Raw genomic sequence first — 12,657 nt, forward strand, 5'->3', positions numbered from 1 at the left:
ACCTTCCACCTCCTATCTTGTGCAACAAGGAAAACAAAAAACAAAACAAGGAACAACCAGGGCTGAAAGGTCATAAATCTGCCCTAATTCCAGTGTATGTGCTGCCGCTGTACCCTGCACGCGATTGCAGCAGCTTTCCTATTTAATTAGTTCACAGGGTGAACATTTGGAGGCTCTAGCTTGACAATGGCACCACCTTGTGGTTGTGGAAAACTCAGTCTAAAGTCCAACACATTTCTAAGGGGGATTTTTGAAGTTACCCAACATTCCAGGAGGGCCCTGCGTCTGTGGAATCTGCAGCATGACCTTGCTCTAGAATCTTTCATTTATCAAAGCTACTTCTGCCCTCATTGTGGAAAGAAAAAAATGTTATAAACAGAGCCCAGATCTAAATGGTTGCCGTGAATCCCTCAATCTGCAACAGTAGCTGAGACAGCTGAACTGCTCGGTTCTTCTCAAGGGATTGTTAATTCTGAACCATAAAGACTGATAACCTAAATGTGGCACATTGGCCAATATAGAGACAGCAGAAAATAAATGGAATTTACCATAATCAGCAAAGTCTCCTTAGAGTAACTTTATCATTCATTTTCATATGAATTAAGAACCTCAATTTAAAAAAGAAAAAAAAAAACTTTAAATAAAGATGCTGCAGAATCTCCAGTCTGTCATACTGGAGTGCCACAGTGATCGGGGGGGGGGTGCCACAGAATTGAACACCAACTTGCTGCACCGCAAATGGGGCCTTAGTGAATATTAGCAAATAAGTAATGGTAAATTATGCTTAGCTATTTTTATTAGTACTACTTTGATAATGGGTATTTTGGTGGCTATTGGTAAAACACACTCAGGCTAAGTATTAGAATGTAAAGTTTAAAGTGAAAGATCAAATTGTATTAGTACTGTAACTAACAGCATCCTTCAGTCCTACTATACCATGACAGTTAATATTAATTCAGACGCTAGATTTCAACCTGAAAAAAAATTCAGGCTATGGAAATTCTTCAGGAAAAATATGCATGGCCAGGGGGAGGAGGAGTAGAAGTTAGGGGGCTTCAAATCAGAGTAAATTAAGGAGAATGTACTGAAAAATAAAACTTTTATTAAATATTCGATGTATAAATTCATTATATACAAAATACACTTGTTTGTATGGGAGACAAGGAATATATTCAGTCCTGACGTAGATTACTATTCCATCAACAACAAAAAGAGCATTTACACTCCTGTACCTCCCTTAGCCACTTCAACTTGGGGAAGCTGACACAGAAAGCCTTTCAGTGTGTACTCCCTCTGACAAAGCCCTGTTTGTAAGTAGTTGAAAAATCAAAGGCTGGCATAACTAGAGATAACCTGTTCCAGAGTTGTGAAGCCGTCCAGAAAGTCCTCCTCTTCGATCCCAAACTTAGTGTACTGGTGAACATAAGCTCTGAGGGGGCAAAGAGTTTGGGTAAAAAACCGAGAACTAGACAGCAAAACATTTACAAATCATCGGTCCCTAAAAATCTGACACCTAGTACAGCATCAGACTGAGCTGGTTGTAATGAGCTGTTTCCACCCCTATAAACCAGAACTGAATCGTTTGTTTGGACTCTTATTGTGTAATTCATACTGGATAGTACAACATAATCCAGTTCTAATAGTGTTTATAGCCTCAGGTATGCTGCTTTAAAGGAACAATACAATTTCAGGTTAAATGGCTGGCTTTTGGGGAAATACAAAGAGCATTTTCTGGCTTGTTTCTGAATCTCAGCAGAGCCACTAAAAGCAATTATTGGACTTGGAGGTAGCAGTTTACTCATTTATGATGAGCAAAGTGTCAAGTAGTCTTTGCGGGACAAACTTAAAACTGCTGTTTGTTGCATGAGTTTAACAGATGATAAATTTAGGAACAAAACCATTCAGCTCTTCTTCACACAGATCGTGTGGCTAATTCCCACATTTACTGGACATTTGCCCTCTGACGCCCAATAATCTTGGCCTCATGAGATGAAATAAAAGAGGCCATTATTCTTTGAGTTAAAGTCTGGTTTTAAGGAAAAGTAAACCTCAGGGGTCAGAGCCTTTATAAACATAGCAACGCCCAAAATGTTTTTGAACCAAGCCAGGAATCTTACTGTTTCCTGGAATGAGCAGCAAGTCTGGGTACAACCTAGAAACCGTGTGATCAGTAAAAGAGTTTGTATCTATTCGTCCATTCCAGACTATCCATTCGAAAACAAGTAACTCTGGGGGTTTTTTAGTGCTGGTGAAAGTGCCAACTTGACTACACTGGAAATGGTCCTATTTACCGAACCGATACTACATAGGTAGTGCAAGCTGCCCTGCACCGCTCTGCCACGGTGCCTCAACCCTAGAGTTGGTTCCTCCAGAATCGACGTAACAGCCTCCATGATCATTCAAGTTCCTCTGCAGAGACTGCTGGGGGGAAAAAGGCAATTGTGCCATGGAGAAATGGTTCCAGGCCACCCACCATTTAACAAAGGTAAGGGAATAGCCACTGGCCGGACTTAGCGTTACTGTCTTTGAGTGCCCTGCAAAAAAAAATTTGTTCTGGCAAGTTTTCTCTGAAATGAATTTGGTTCAATGTTCTAGGAAATCAGCCACGCAGCACCGGTTCCTCTTAAGTTGTTTTGATCAGTGGGAGCTTTGTTCCTCCTCTTTGCAGGAATGGATGTACTCCTATATGTATGTATTGTGCTCATATTTTACAGCAGGGTTGATCAGCAACTTGCACTCACTTACAGCCTGGCTTGGATTTGAATCTGTGACGCAGAGGCTTCTATACCCCAATCTCCCAAGAACATTATTTGGAAAACTACTGCCATATTTACACACACTCTGTAATGAAGGTATCACTGTTTCTTTTACTGTTAAGGGACACCTTTTTATCCCAAATCAGAATGATCTGTGAAGCATTTTAAACTGAGATGTGTGTTTGCAACTATTTACTTCCAATGAAAACACTGAAAAGTCTAAATGAAAAGTCTTATTTTCACTTACTTGGAAGCAAACATATTCCAAGCTTTCCCCACAATGTTGTCCATAAGCTTCAGCAGGAACTGGCTGTTGCTGACCAAAGAAGCAGATTTTTCATACTTGTTAAAGGCTCTTGGTGTTTTCCATATAGTAAAGGCCTCTTGAGGGTTTAGCCAGGATGTATACAATGCTGGATCTCTGAAACCTCCTGCAATGGGAATATGGCAGTCTTTTCTGACTAATGAAGTTTTACCAAGTGATTTTCTTTATAGGTTCAACTAGAATTTTCCAATCAGCGTGTTACACTGAGTATTGTACGCTAGAACTCTGAACCTCTGCTTTAAATCTACTGCATGAATATGGAGACTAAAAAGTGACCCTGAAAAAGGATAGTTTATGACTGGTTCTGTGCCTGGCAGGGCAACACGGAGCTCCTGCAGCTACTGCCCATTCAACCTCACAAACCAACATAAGTGGAAAGGAAAACTGTAATTTGTTCTCATGTCCGCTGTGTCCCAGCTAATAATTAGAAGCTGGGGCTTTGGGAGTGGTGTAGAATGAGGTGGGTGATCTCACAAGACCCTGAGCTGAAAATAAAAACAGCTGCAGTAAGTCATCCATGTATCTCTGTTCCACCAGTTCTCTAAAGCCTCAGCTGCTGCTTGGCAAATCAAGTCAGACTTCCAAGCAATATTTCCACCTGATGGGCCTAGTAAAAGTGTAACTGTTCAAACTGGTTCTTTCCCACACAATGTGGTGAGGGCAGGATATAAAAGTACCCCGGCACTGCTTCAGTGCTCTGTGATAAGCAAGCTATGATGTCTCCCACTCCTGTAGCGGCTCAGTATCTTTCCAGGTAGCAGTATACTATAGCAATGAATCCTATCACACAGATAGAATTTAATTTTACAGTCTGATCGTACCTCTCCTTTCCTGCAAGTTGCTTTAGGAAGCCCTGATAGATACTGCCAGTGTAGCGTCTACGTATGTAAATATAGGAGTCCTTCATGACTGCATAACACAGCCTTGGGCATTAGAATGTGTTTGCAGAGAGAATGTTGACCTTAATCTTTAAAGTATGCAGCCTTCGGCTTTTGTCACTTTCGCCAGTGACTGTTACAATGAAAACAGTGGGAGACGGAAGAAGGAATAACTAATGTACTGTGTATTTTTTCTCACCTAGATCAACGCTTTGCACATCTTTTCCTCGCAGGACAACCAGGTTGGCGATGGAGGTGTTAAAATGTAGTGCCTTATTTGGAGAGGCTTTTGGGGGGACAGGATGCCCTGGCAATGGTGGTCGCACCTGCCAATCGATACCTAGAAACAGAAGTTTTTGAAACAAACTAAAATCCATATTTCAATTGTGTGATGTGCTTAATTAATTTACGTTTTTCAGTTCCTATCTTCCTGATGTGAAATATGGCTGCATTCAGAAAAAGGTACTGCAGGCTACTTGGAGCCAGTCTAGTGCTAGTGCTATTCAGTACCTGGCACTGGACGTCTGGCCAAGGGTGTGCCATAGCACATAGGCTCCACTCACTGATCAGGCAGCAGTTATGTGACTCTTAGATGATAATGGAGCTCAACCTGCAGGTCTTATGGAGGGAAATCTCCCACTGCAGTCACTATTCCTACCACAGAGGAAATGTCCACAATAAATAGTTCACCATTCTTGTGCCTTCCTGGCACCTTACCTCTTAATTGGAAGCCATATTTCAGTTCACCGCCTGTCTAGGTAAAAGTGGAAGGATTAAAGTGTAATAAAAAACAAAAGTAGCACTAGGAATCCAAGAGCTGTTCCAAGTGAATCATGGAAGTAAATCCCCAAATGTTTTGTTTTACATATTCTTAATATTTATATTTAGTTGAGAGGTCTGGGAGCTAAAGCAGGGATGAACTGGAAGGTCTTATGGCAGCAGTGTTATTAGTTGAAAGAGCTGGTGGGTATATGGGGATGTCTAGATGAAGGGGGCTACTTCTTTCTGAACTGGTTAAAGCTAGCCAGTGACTTCTCAAAGGCAATAAACCTTATTCCACGTGTAGAAACTTATGTTGAAAGAGTGACTGATTTCCAGGGTGTGCACACACCTCTTACCTTCTTCCATTTTAGCATTAGCAATAAGCATCTGTCTTAGATGTTTGATGAGCCCAGGCCAAGTAAATGTGCTGTATGCCAGGGAGTTCTCGGACATCTGCGGTATGTTACGAAGACCCAACATCTTGAATTCAGGATGGGGAACTAAAGACTCCATTAAGTCTCCTGAGAATCAAAAAACAGCTGCCATGACTGCCCAAATAATATTTAGGCTAGTCTATGAGAGACAATAGTGAGGAATTTCATGGGGACCTAATGACACAAGATGAAGGGGCAACATGGAGAGTAGATAAGTGCAAGTCATACACATCCCAGTGAACAATATGAAAAACTCATACGCTTTGCTGGGGTCTATATTGGCATGTTAGCACTCTGGAGAGGTCACAGATCAATCACTGGGAAAAAAATCTGCTCCTTGTTTAGTAGGGTCAAAAAAAGCAAATATGCTGGAATATATAAAGAATGGGATGGAAAACAGTGATAGTATTATAATGCTCTTGTTAGGTCAAAGTATAAATCAGTTCCAGTGAACGTATCTCAGAGAGAGAGCTAAAATCAAAGGAGTTTAAAGAAAAACAACGAGAATGATTAGAGGCAGAAAGCCCATTGTGTATGCGATTGGGACTATTTAGAGCAGAGACATGGTAGAACTATACAAAATAACAAATAGGATAGACAAGGTAAACTAATGCTCTTATTTACTCTCTCGTAATACAAGACCATGAGGATATGACATGACACCGAAATGGACAAAATTAAAACTAAAAAAGTAGTGCTTCTATGAGACACATTTTTAAAAATTGAATATATATATATATATATATAGAGAGAGAGAGAGAGACAATAAGTAACTCAGTTACATCAAATGGGATAATTATTCAGAGGGGATATAAATGCTCATGAGTCAGGGCAAAAACCTGCTACTAACTGATGTGGGTTAGGAAGAAATCTCCCCTAGGGGCAGGTTATTCCATGGCTACTAGAGCAGCAGTTCTCAAACTGTGGGTCGAGACTCCAAAGTGGTTCATGACCCCATTTTTATGGGATCACCAAGGCTGGTGTTGGCCCTGGGCACCAACAAGTCTGAAGTCCAAGCCCCACCGCCAGGGGCTGAAGCCGAAGCCAGAGCCCCACCACGCAGGGCAGAAGCCCTTGGGCTTCAGCTTTGGTCCCGCCCGGCCGGGGCAGTGGAGCTCAGGCAGGCTCAGTCTTTGGTCCCCGCTCCTGAGGTTGTGTAGTAATTTTTGTTGTCAGAAGATAGTCACGGTGCAATGAAGTTTGAGAACCGCTGCGCTAGGGTGTTTCTTCCGCCTCCCTCTAAAAACATCTGGTAATGACCACTGTTGGCGAAAAGATACTGGACGAGGCAGACTGCTACTCTGAACCAATATGGCAAGTCTAATGGTCTTATGACATTTAATCATGTTTCATTAGACCACTGAAATTTGTTTTCCCCTTCTTCATGGTAAAGGTTGTATAGCAAAAGGGTAAAACAATGAAGATGCACCATAAATAAATACACAGAAACAGGAACAACAGAGGGAATGACCCTGTGTTCCTTATCACCCATAAGGATGTAGACACAAACAGCCTGTTCTTCTCTCCCCCCACCCCCCGCATTTCTGTCTGACATGGAGTATAGAAAATAATAAACCCTCCTCTGCATTTGTCTGGCTGCACTCAGAGTCTATTGTTGCAGGGACCAATGGGCAAATGCCAAAGTGGAAAATCTGGGTAGCAACCACAAATCTTGGCACTATAGATAAATTAATTCTCTCGTTTCAGGATGACACACATCACAGACCTGTCTTATCACTAACAAGAGCAGCATAATACTCTAATTTTGGTTTGCAGCTTTTTCTGCGAGCCTTTTTATCTGGTTTCAGTTTGCATATAGTTCTAAACTAACCCCAAAACTCGAAACAAAACCACTGACTTGCACATGGTTTCACCTAAAATGTACATTAGTCCCAGGCTGATACCAGCCTCTTGGAAAGAGGAAGCATCACTTGGTGGTAAAGCATGAGACTGGGTGTCAGAAGCTCTACTCTTAACTCTGCTGCAAAACTGATGTATGACCAATGGCAAGTCACTTAATCTCTTTCTGCCTCAGTTTCATCATCTTTAAAAGAGGGGATAATACCCAACTCACAGAGGGGGGCTGATGTTTAGCTCGCTGTTTGAAGAGTGCTCTGAGATCCTTGAAATGAAAGCATTAGATGGCAGAAAGTATTGTTATAATTAGATACCTAGTGGACTTCTGCTATACTGGGAGGCTCCTTCTGAGGAATAAGTGGGCTGGAACACACTTCCCAGCTGATGTGCAATTACTTGATTTACATCCCTGAAGGAGATCTTTTTAATATTCATTAGCTGAGCACAGATCTTGTGGATGGCATCGTTTTCGTGAACAAGGAGAGCATCTGATGACTGGTACAGGTGTGAGAGTGTCAGAACTGAGTTGTAGTTTTGAACAATTACCTTGAAACAAAAACACACATCAACAAGGATGAGTTAACAAATTAAGAATTTTTGTCTATGTAACTTATGTCACCTCTTTTGATATTCTTCACGGAGTGACTGATTCCCCCTTTACCAAGATCCTGCATCCAATTCAGCAATACTTTTAGCTTCCACTTGGATAGTGAACAAGGCCTGCCTTGATCTTATCATCCACAGCTGCATTCATAACAAGATACTGAGAATGAACCTGTAGGATCATGCTGTATTGATTATACTTGCCATGTAATAAACTGGAGCCTTGTTTCAATTCCCTGCTCCACTACAGACTGCCTGTGTGACCTTGGGCAAGTCACTTAGGCCAGGTCTACACTAATAGCTATGTCAGTACAGGGTGTGGAAAAAATTCACACCCCTGTCTGACATAGCGATGCCAGCAAACCTCCCTCCCTGCCCCCACGTCCTTTTGTCTGCATAGGTCATGTTGCTTGGGGAGGCAATTTAACTATACTGGCAAAAGATCTCCTTATGCTGGTTATAAACTGTGTCTCTATTACAGCTGTATTGGCAAAGCCTTTCTTGTGTACACTAGCCCACAGACTCTCTGTGCCTCAGTTCTCATCTGTAAAATAGGGATAATAGTACTTCTGTGCCTCACAGAGATGTTGAAACGATAAATACATGGAGAAAAATTGTGATGTGCTCACATACTATGGCAATGGGGGCCTTATACGTACTAAGTTAGGCTCAGGCACTAGTGAAATAAGTCTCATAGTTGGGACGTGCCGTTTTACAATCACATTTTAAAAGTTATGTTTTGTTTTCACTTTTGAAGGACCCAAAGCAACTGACTGCAGGCAAACAATGAAACTGACTATACATAAGGTGATATTAAATACACAAAGTAAATAAACTGTAAAGAAACAATTCTCTCCCTTTCTCCAATATATCTCAGCTATAGGCATTTTAGGTGTTATTTGTAACAGCAGAAGGTAAAGCAGGTGTGTGTGTGGGGGGTTGTTATCACTAGCCTGGCCTTTTAATACCGATTAAAAATTTTGCAAAACACTCATGGAGCTTTAACATTTACCTCACCGGTTCCATATGGCCAGATAACCTGGTTGAGTATAAATGAGGTTGGAAAAGCATCCCTTAAGCACTGGGTCACAAAGGCTCCCATGCCTGATCCTGTGCCACCAGCCATGCTCATTACTGTGAAAAATCCACTGAGTCGGTCACATTTCTCTGCTTCCTTCTGTACCAGGTTCATGATAACGTCTCTGTACCTGGGCCCATGAACAGAGTAACTGCAGCATAAGAGAAAGCAAAAAGAGCAAGAACTCTTACTTTATAGCAAAACAAAAGCATCTAAAGTCAACCACACAAACATATAAAGTAGCTTTTCCTTCTTTTAAAAATGTCGATCCGTTTATCTAACTCTTTATATCACCAGTGCTGCCTGTAGTGAACAATCCTCAATTCTTCTGTTGTGCCATTTATTTTGCATTAAGAGCCTGATCTTTAAAATTAGCCTCCCACTCTGTACCCACAAATCAAGTAGTTAGATGTCTAAGTGACATTTTGTTCACTTTTCTGTAACTGAATAGTAGGTCTTCACTGTTAATACCAATCTCAGTTCCTTGCAAAAAGAGCACAAGCAGTCTACATAGCAGTAAAATCAGAGTAATGTTATGCATGCAGTGTATTACTTCACAGCAGCAACATTTCCGCTTCTAAGAGAGGATGGCTGTGAATCTAGGCAGTTGCTTAGTATTCACATGCTGTATCATTATTAGCAAAGCTTGCGGTGATCATTTATACCCATTTGCCCAGTTGTTTCCAGACCCCTGTTTCTGACAGAAGTGTGACTGATGGTCATATTTCCAGTGGCCAGACCTCGCAGCCATTGAGAGGGTCTGACTGATTACTTTAGGTTCCATGTCAACAAGTACAGCCCGGGCAACAGGTACTGGAGAGAGAGGGGGAAAAATGCAAAATCAAAAAGACTGCATCATACTTAAACCTTTTAACAAGAAAACAATGTTCACATAATGGGCATAAAAACATACGAAGGGCCAGATCATACTTCTCTTATTCATGCAAATCATCCCAATAACTTCAGGGGGGCAGTACATGAGAATAAGGTGAGAGGGATTTGACCCTCAAAGCTTTACATTTACATAGAACCCTTCATTATCCCAAAGTGTTTTGCAACTGTACATAGACAGGAGTCCTTCTCAGTAGGGAAACCATTCATGTCAGCTAGCATTTGAAATGGACGGGCTTCATGCCCCAGTACTTAATCTGATCTACCTAATGTGTGTAATAAACAGAAATCTGGAAAGAAAAAAAACCATGTTTCTCATCTAGAAAAGCTCTTTATTAGTTCTCATGAATGTATGATGGCAATCAGAGGCACAAAACAAGAAAAACAAAGCTCACTGCAATGGTTCTATTATTGTAAGAAAGAGCAAGGTGGATTTAGGATTAAGGCACAGAATCGGGGTTCAGCACAGCAGGGAGCTGTTCCAGCTCTGCCACTGACTTGGTATGTGACCTTGAGCAAGTCACTTCCCCTCTCAGTGTCTGCTTTGCCATTTGTTAAATGCTGATGACAACAGGGCTGAGATGGTAAGTTCACGAATATACCTAAAGCACATCCTTAAGTAGAAATGCAAAGTATTATTTATTACTACATATATTTCTAACAGGCTCAGTATGCTATGAAAAAAAAAATCTTTAAAAATTGTACCTCCAGTTTTCTCCTCACTGAAGAAACGTTCCTTGCAAGCGTCCTGATAGGATTCATTCTCCTTCTTGGAGCACAGTCCATGTGTGCTGTGGAAGTCATTGCAGATAGCATTAAACACCTCATAACCAATCTGGTTACCACACTGACCAAGCTGTACTGTGACTATTGACATTCTCCTTCACCTTGGATTTAATCCTAAAAAGAAAAAATATAGAATTGTGCTTTTTACTGTGGTTGATCAAACTGTAGAGAGTGGAAGACTTTGGACCAGTTTCATAAGCCATGAAAAGCATAGTTGGGCAGTGAAATTTCCCTTGTACAAAGGGCAGCTGTGTGGTTTTCCAGACTATTTAAACATTGCAGCTGTGTGGATTTAGTAGCTGAAACTCCTCTGAAGGGGCTGTGGCCATCATTGGGTTTTGACAGTGGCCACAGTGGGGCTGTGATGTGTTTGAGTGGGGATCAGGTGTTGAATTTTGTCCCCACCAATTGCTGATCAGGACAAACAGAAAAAATAGAACAATTGGATTTTCCATGGTACTTATATCTCTCTTTTATGTCACAAAAAGCCTGCCTATACACCTCTACCTCGATATAACGCTGTTCTCGGGAGCCAAAAAATCTTACCGTGTTATAGGTGAAACCGTGTTATATCGAACTTGCTTTGATCCACCAGAGTGCGCAGCCCCGCCCCCCTGGAGCACTGCTTTACCGCGTTATATCAGGTCGCGTTATATCAGGATAGAGGTGTATTTAACTGCCTCAAACACTGCAGGTTTAAGGCTAAGGTGCCTAATATGAACCACAATGACTAATGCTCAAGTACAACTGTGCTACCCCATCTGTTCATACGTGCAAGTCTCTGCTGACACATGAAGACTCTATTGTCATTCCTTAGACATTTCTGACATTCAGTGTTGTTGCAAGCTTGTCTACTTCTTTTTCTGCAGTTCCAGTGGTTCAATTATACTGTTGTTAGCCATAGTAGAAGCTCTAATATAGACCAGACACTGGTATTTTAAACTAGCAGTTTGCCTAGACCAGCAAATTTAAATGACACTGGAGTTAAAATGCTGGATTATATTAATGCTCCCACTGATGGAGCTGCACTGGTGGTAGCAACAGTGGGAAATCTTAGAAATAAAAGGCTAGTTCAGGATACAACCGTGGACAGATTATTGCCTCACATTCTCCTCTGGGTGAAAAAATCTTTTCTGACATTGCCTACTTGACCTATTGGGGCATTACTCTGCCAACAGTCCCTTCCTTGCAGATGCAAAGAGGCACCTGCTGCTGAAAGATCTACAGGATCCCATTTCAAATGTGAGAATTTAGATTCTTGCATGCATAATGGGGGTGGATGAAACCAAGCTAGATCAATGAGACGAATTACTCTGTGAAGCTAAGCTGACAGGTAGAAGTCATTCACACTGACATAATCCATCCAGTTGAAACTATAATAATTGGTATTTATCATTCTGTTAAAGCAGCCATAGACCACTCATTACACTCCTAGATCTGTAAATTCTGGTTTAATACCCAATCCATCTATCAAGAATGTTGAGAATGACTGTATTCTATCTTTGCGGGGGTGGGGGGAAGGAAGTAGGAGTTGGACTAGCACCCCGATCCCAGGCTCCCCTCATCCAGCCACATAGGTGGTACCCCCCCCCATCCAGCCACATAGGTGGTACCCCCCCATCCAGCCACATGCGTGGTTTCCCCTGATCCCAGGCCCTTCTCGTCCAGCCACGCATGTGGCACCCTCATCCCAAGCCCCCCTCATCCAGCCCTGTAGATGGCGCCCCCCCGATCCCAGGCCCCCGTACGTGGCGCCCCCCGATCCCAGCCCCCCCTCATCCAGCCACGTACGTGGCGCCCCCCGATCCCAGCCCCCCCTCATCCAGCCACGTACGTGGCGCCCCCCGAACTCAGGTCCCCATCCTGCTCCCCCGTGGAGAGCGATGCCTCTTTGTACCCCCCCTCCATCCCCGCCTTCCCATGTAACCCTCATCTCCCCCCCACACACACACACGCGCCAGCACAGGGCGCGTACCCCAGCCCCAAGCGCCTCCCCGCCGGGCCCAGCTCGGTACCTGAGTCTCGCCCCTCACGGTCTCACGCCGGGATTCTGCCCCAGCAGGTCAAGACTCCTTCCCTCAGGGAGCGTGCGAGGCGTTACCATCACAACAAGCCCTCCTGGCCCCTCCGGCATCGGTACAGAGCCGCCTTGCCACAGAGCGTTTGCGCATGCGCTGAGCCAGCAGGAGGCGGTGTAGGGGGCTGCAGAGTGCGCAGGTACAGTATCCGTGGTGGAGGCTTCAGTGAACGTCATACGCCTGCACCGAGCCGAGAAGCTTCAATCTGC

At 42.9% G+C, this 12,657-nt stretch overlaps 1 protein-coding gene across 2 annotated transcripts; it reads right to left on the reverse strand.

The window, feature by feature from the left end:
* Positions 1-1,080: 1,080 nt before the first annotated feature.
* On the reverse strand, positions 1,081-12,573 carry TUBD1 (tubulin delta 1). 2 transcript variants are annotated; one of them, XM_034752809.1, is made up of 9 exons: positions 12,386-12,573; positions 10,290-10,484; positions 9,359-9,506; positions 8,628-8,844; positions 7,327-7,558; positions 5,078-5,242; positions 4,159-4,299; positions 3,004-3,187; positions 1,081-1,429 (listed from the first exon to the last, which is right to left on the reverse strand). In XM_034752809.1, the coding sequence occupies exons 2-9, from the start codon at positions 10,459-10,461 to the stop codon at positions 1,327-1,329; spliced, it is 1,362 nt and encodes a 453-aa protein (XP_034608700.1). In that variant the 5' UTR covers positions 10,462-10,484; positions 12,386-12,573; the 3' UTR covers positions 1,081-1,326. The 2 variants fall into 2 exon arrangements, with proteins under 2 accessions (XP_034608700.1, XP_034608701.1); XM_034752810.1 differs by having other exon boundaries at positions 10,290-10,375; positions 12,386-12,571.
* Between the last annotated feature and the right edge of the window lie 84 nt (positions 12,574-12,657).

Source organism: Trachemys scripta, chromosome 18, assembly GCF_013100865.1.
Source record: "Trachemys scripta elegans isolate TJP31775 chromosome 18, CAS_Tse_1.0, whole genome shotgun sequence".
Classification (NCBI taxonomy): Eukaryota; Metazoa; Chordata; order Testudines; family Emydidae; genus Trachemys; species Trachemys scripta.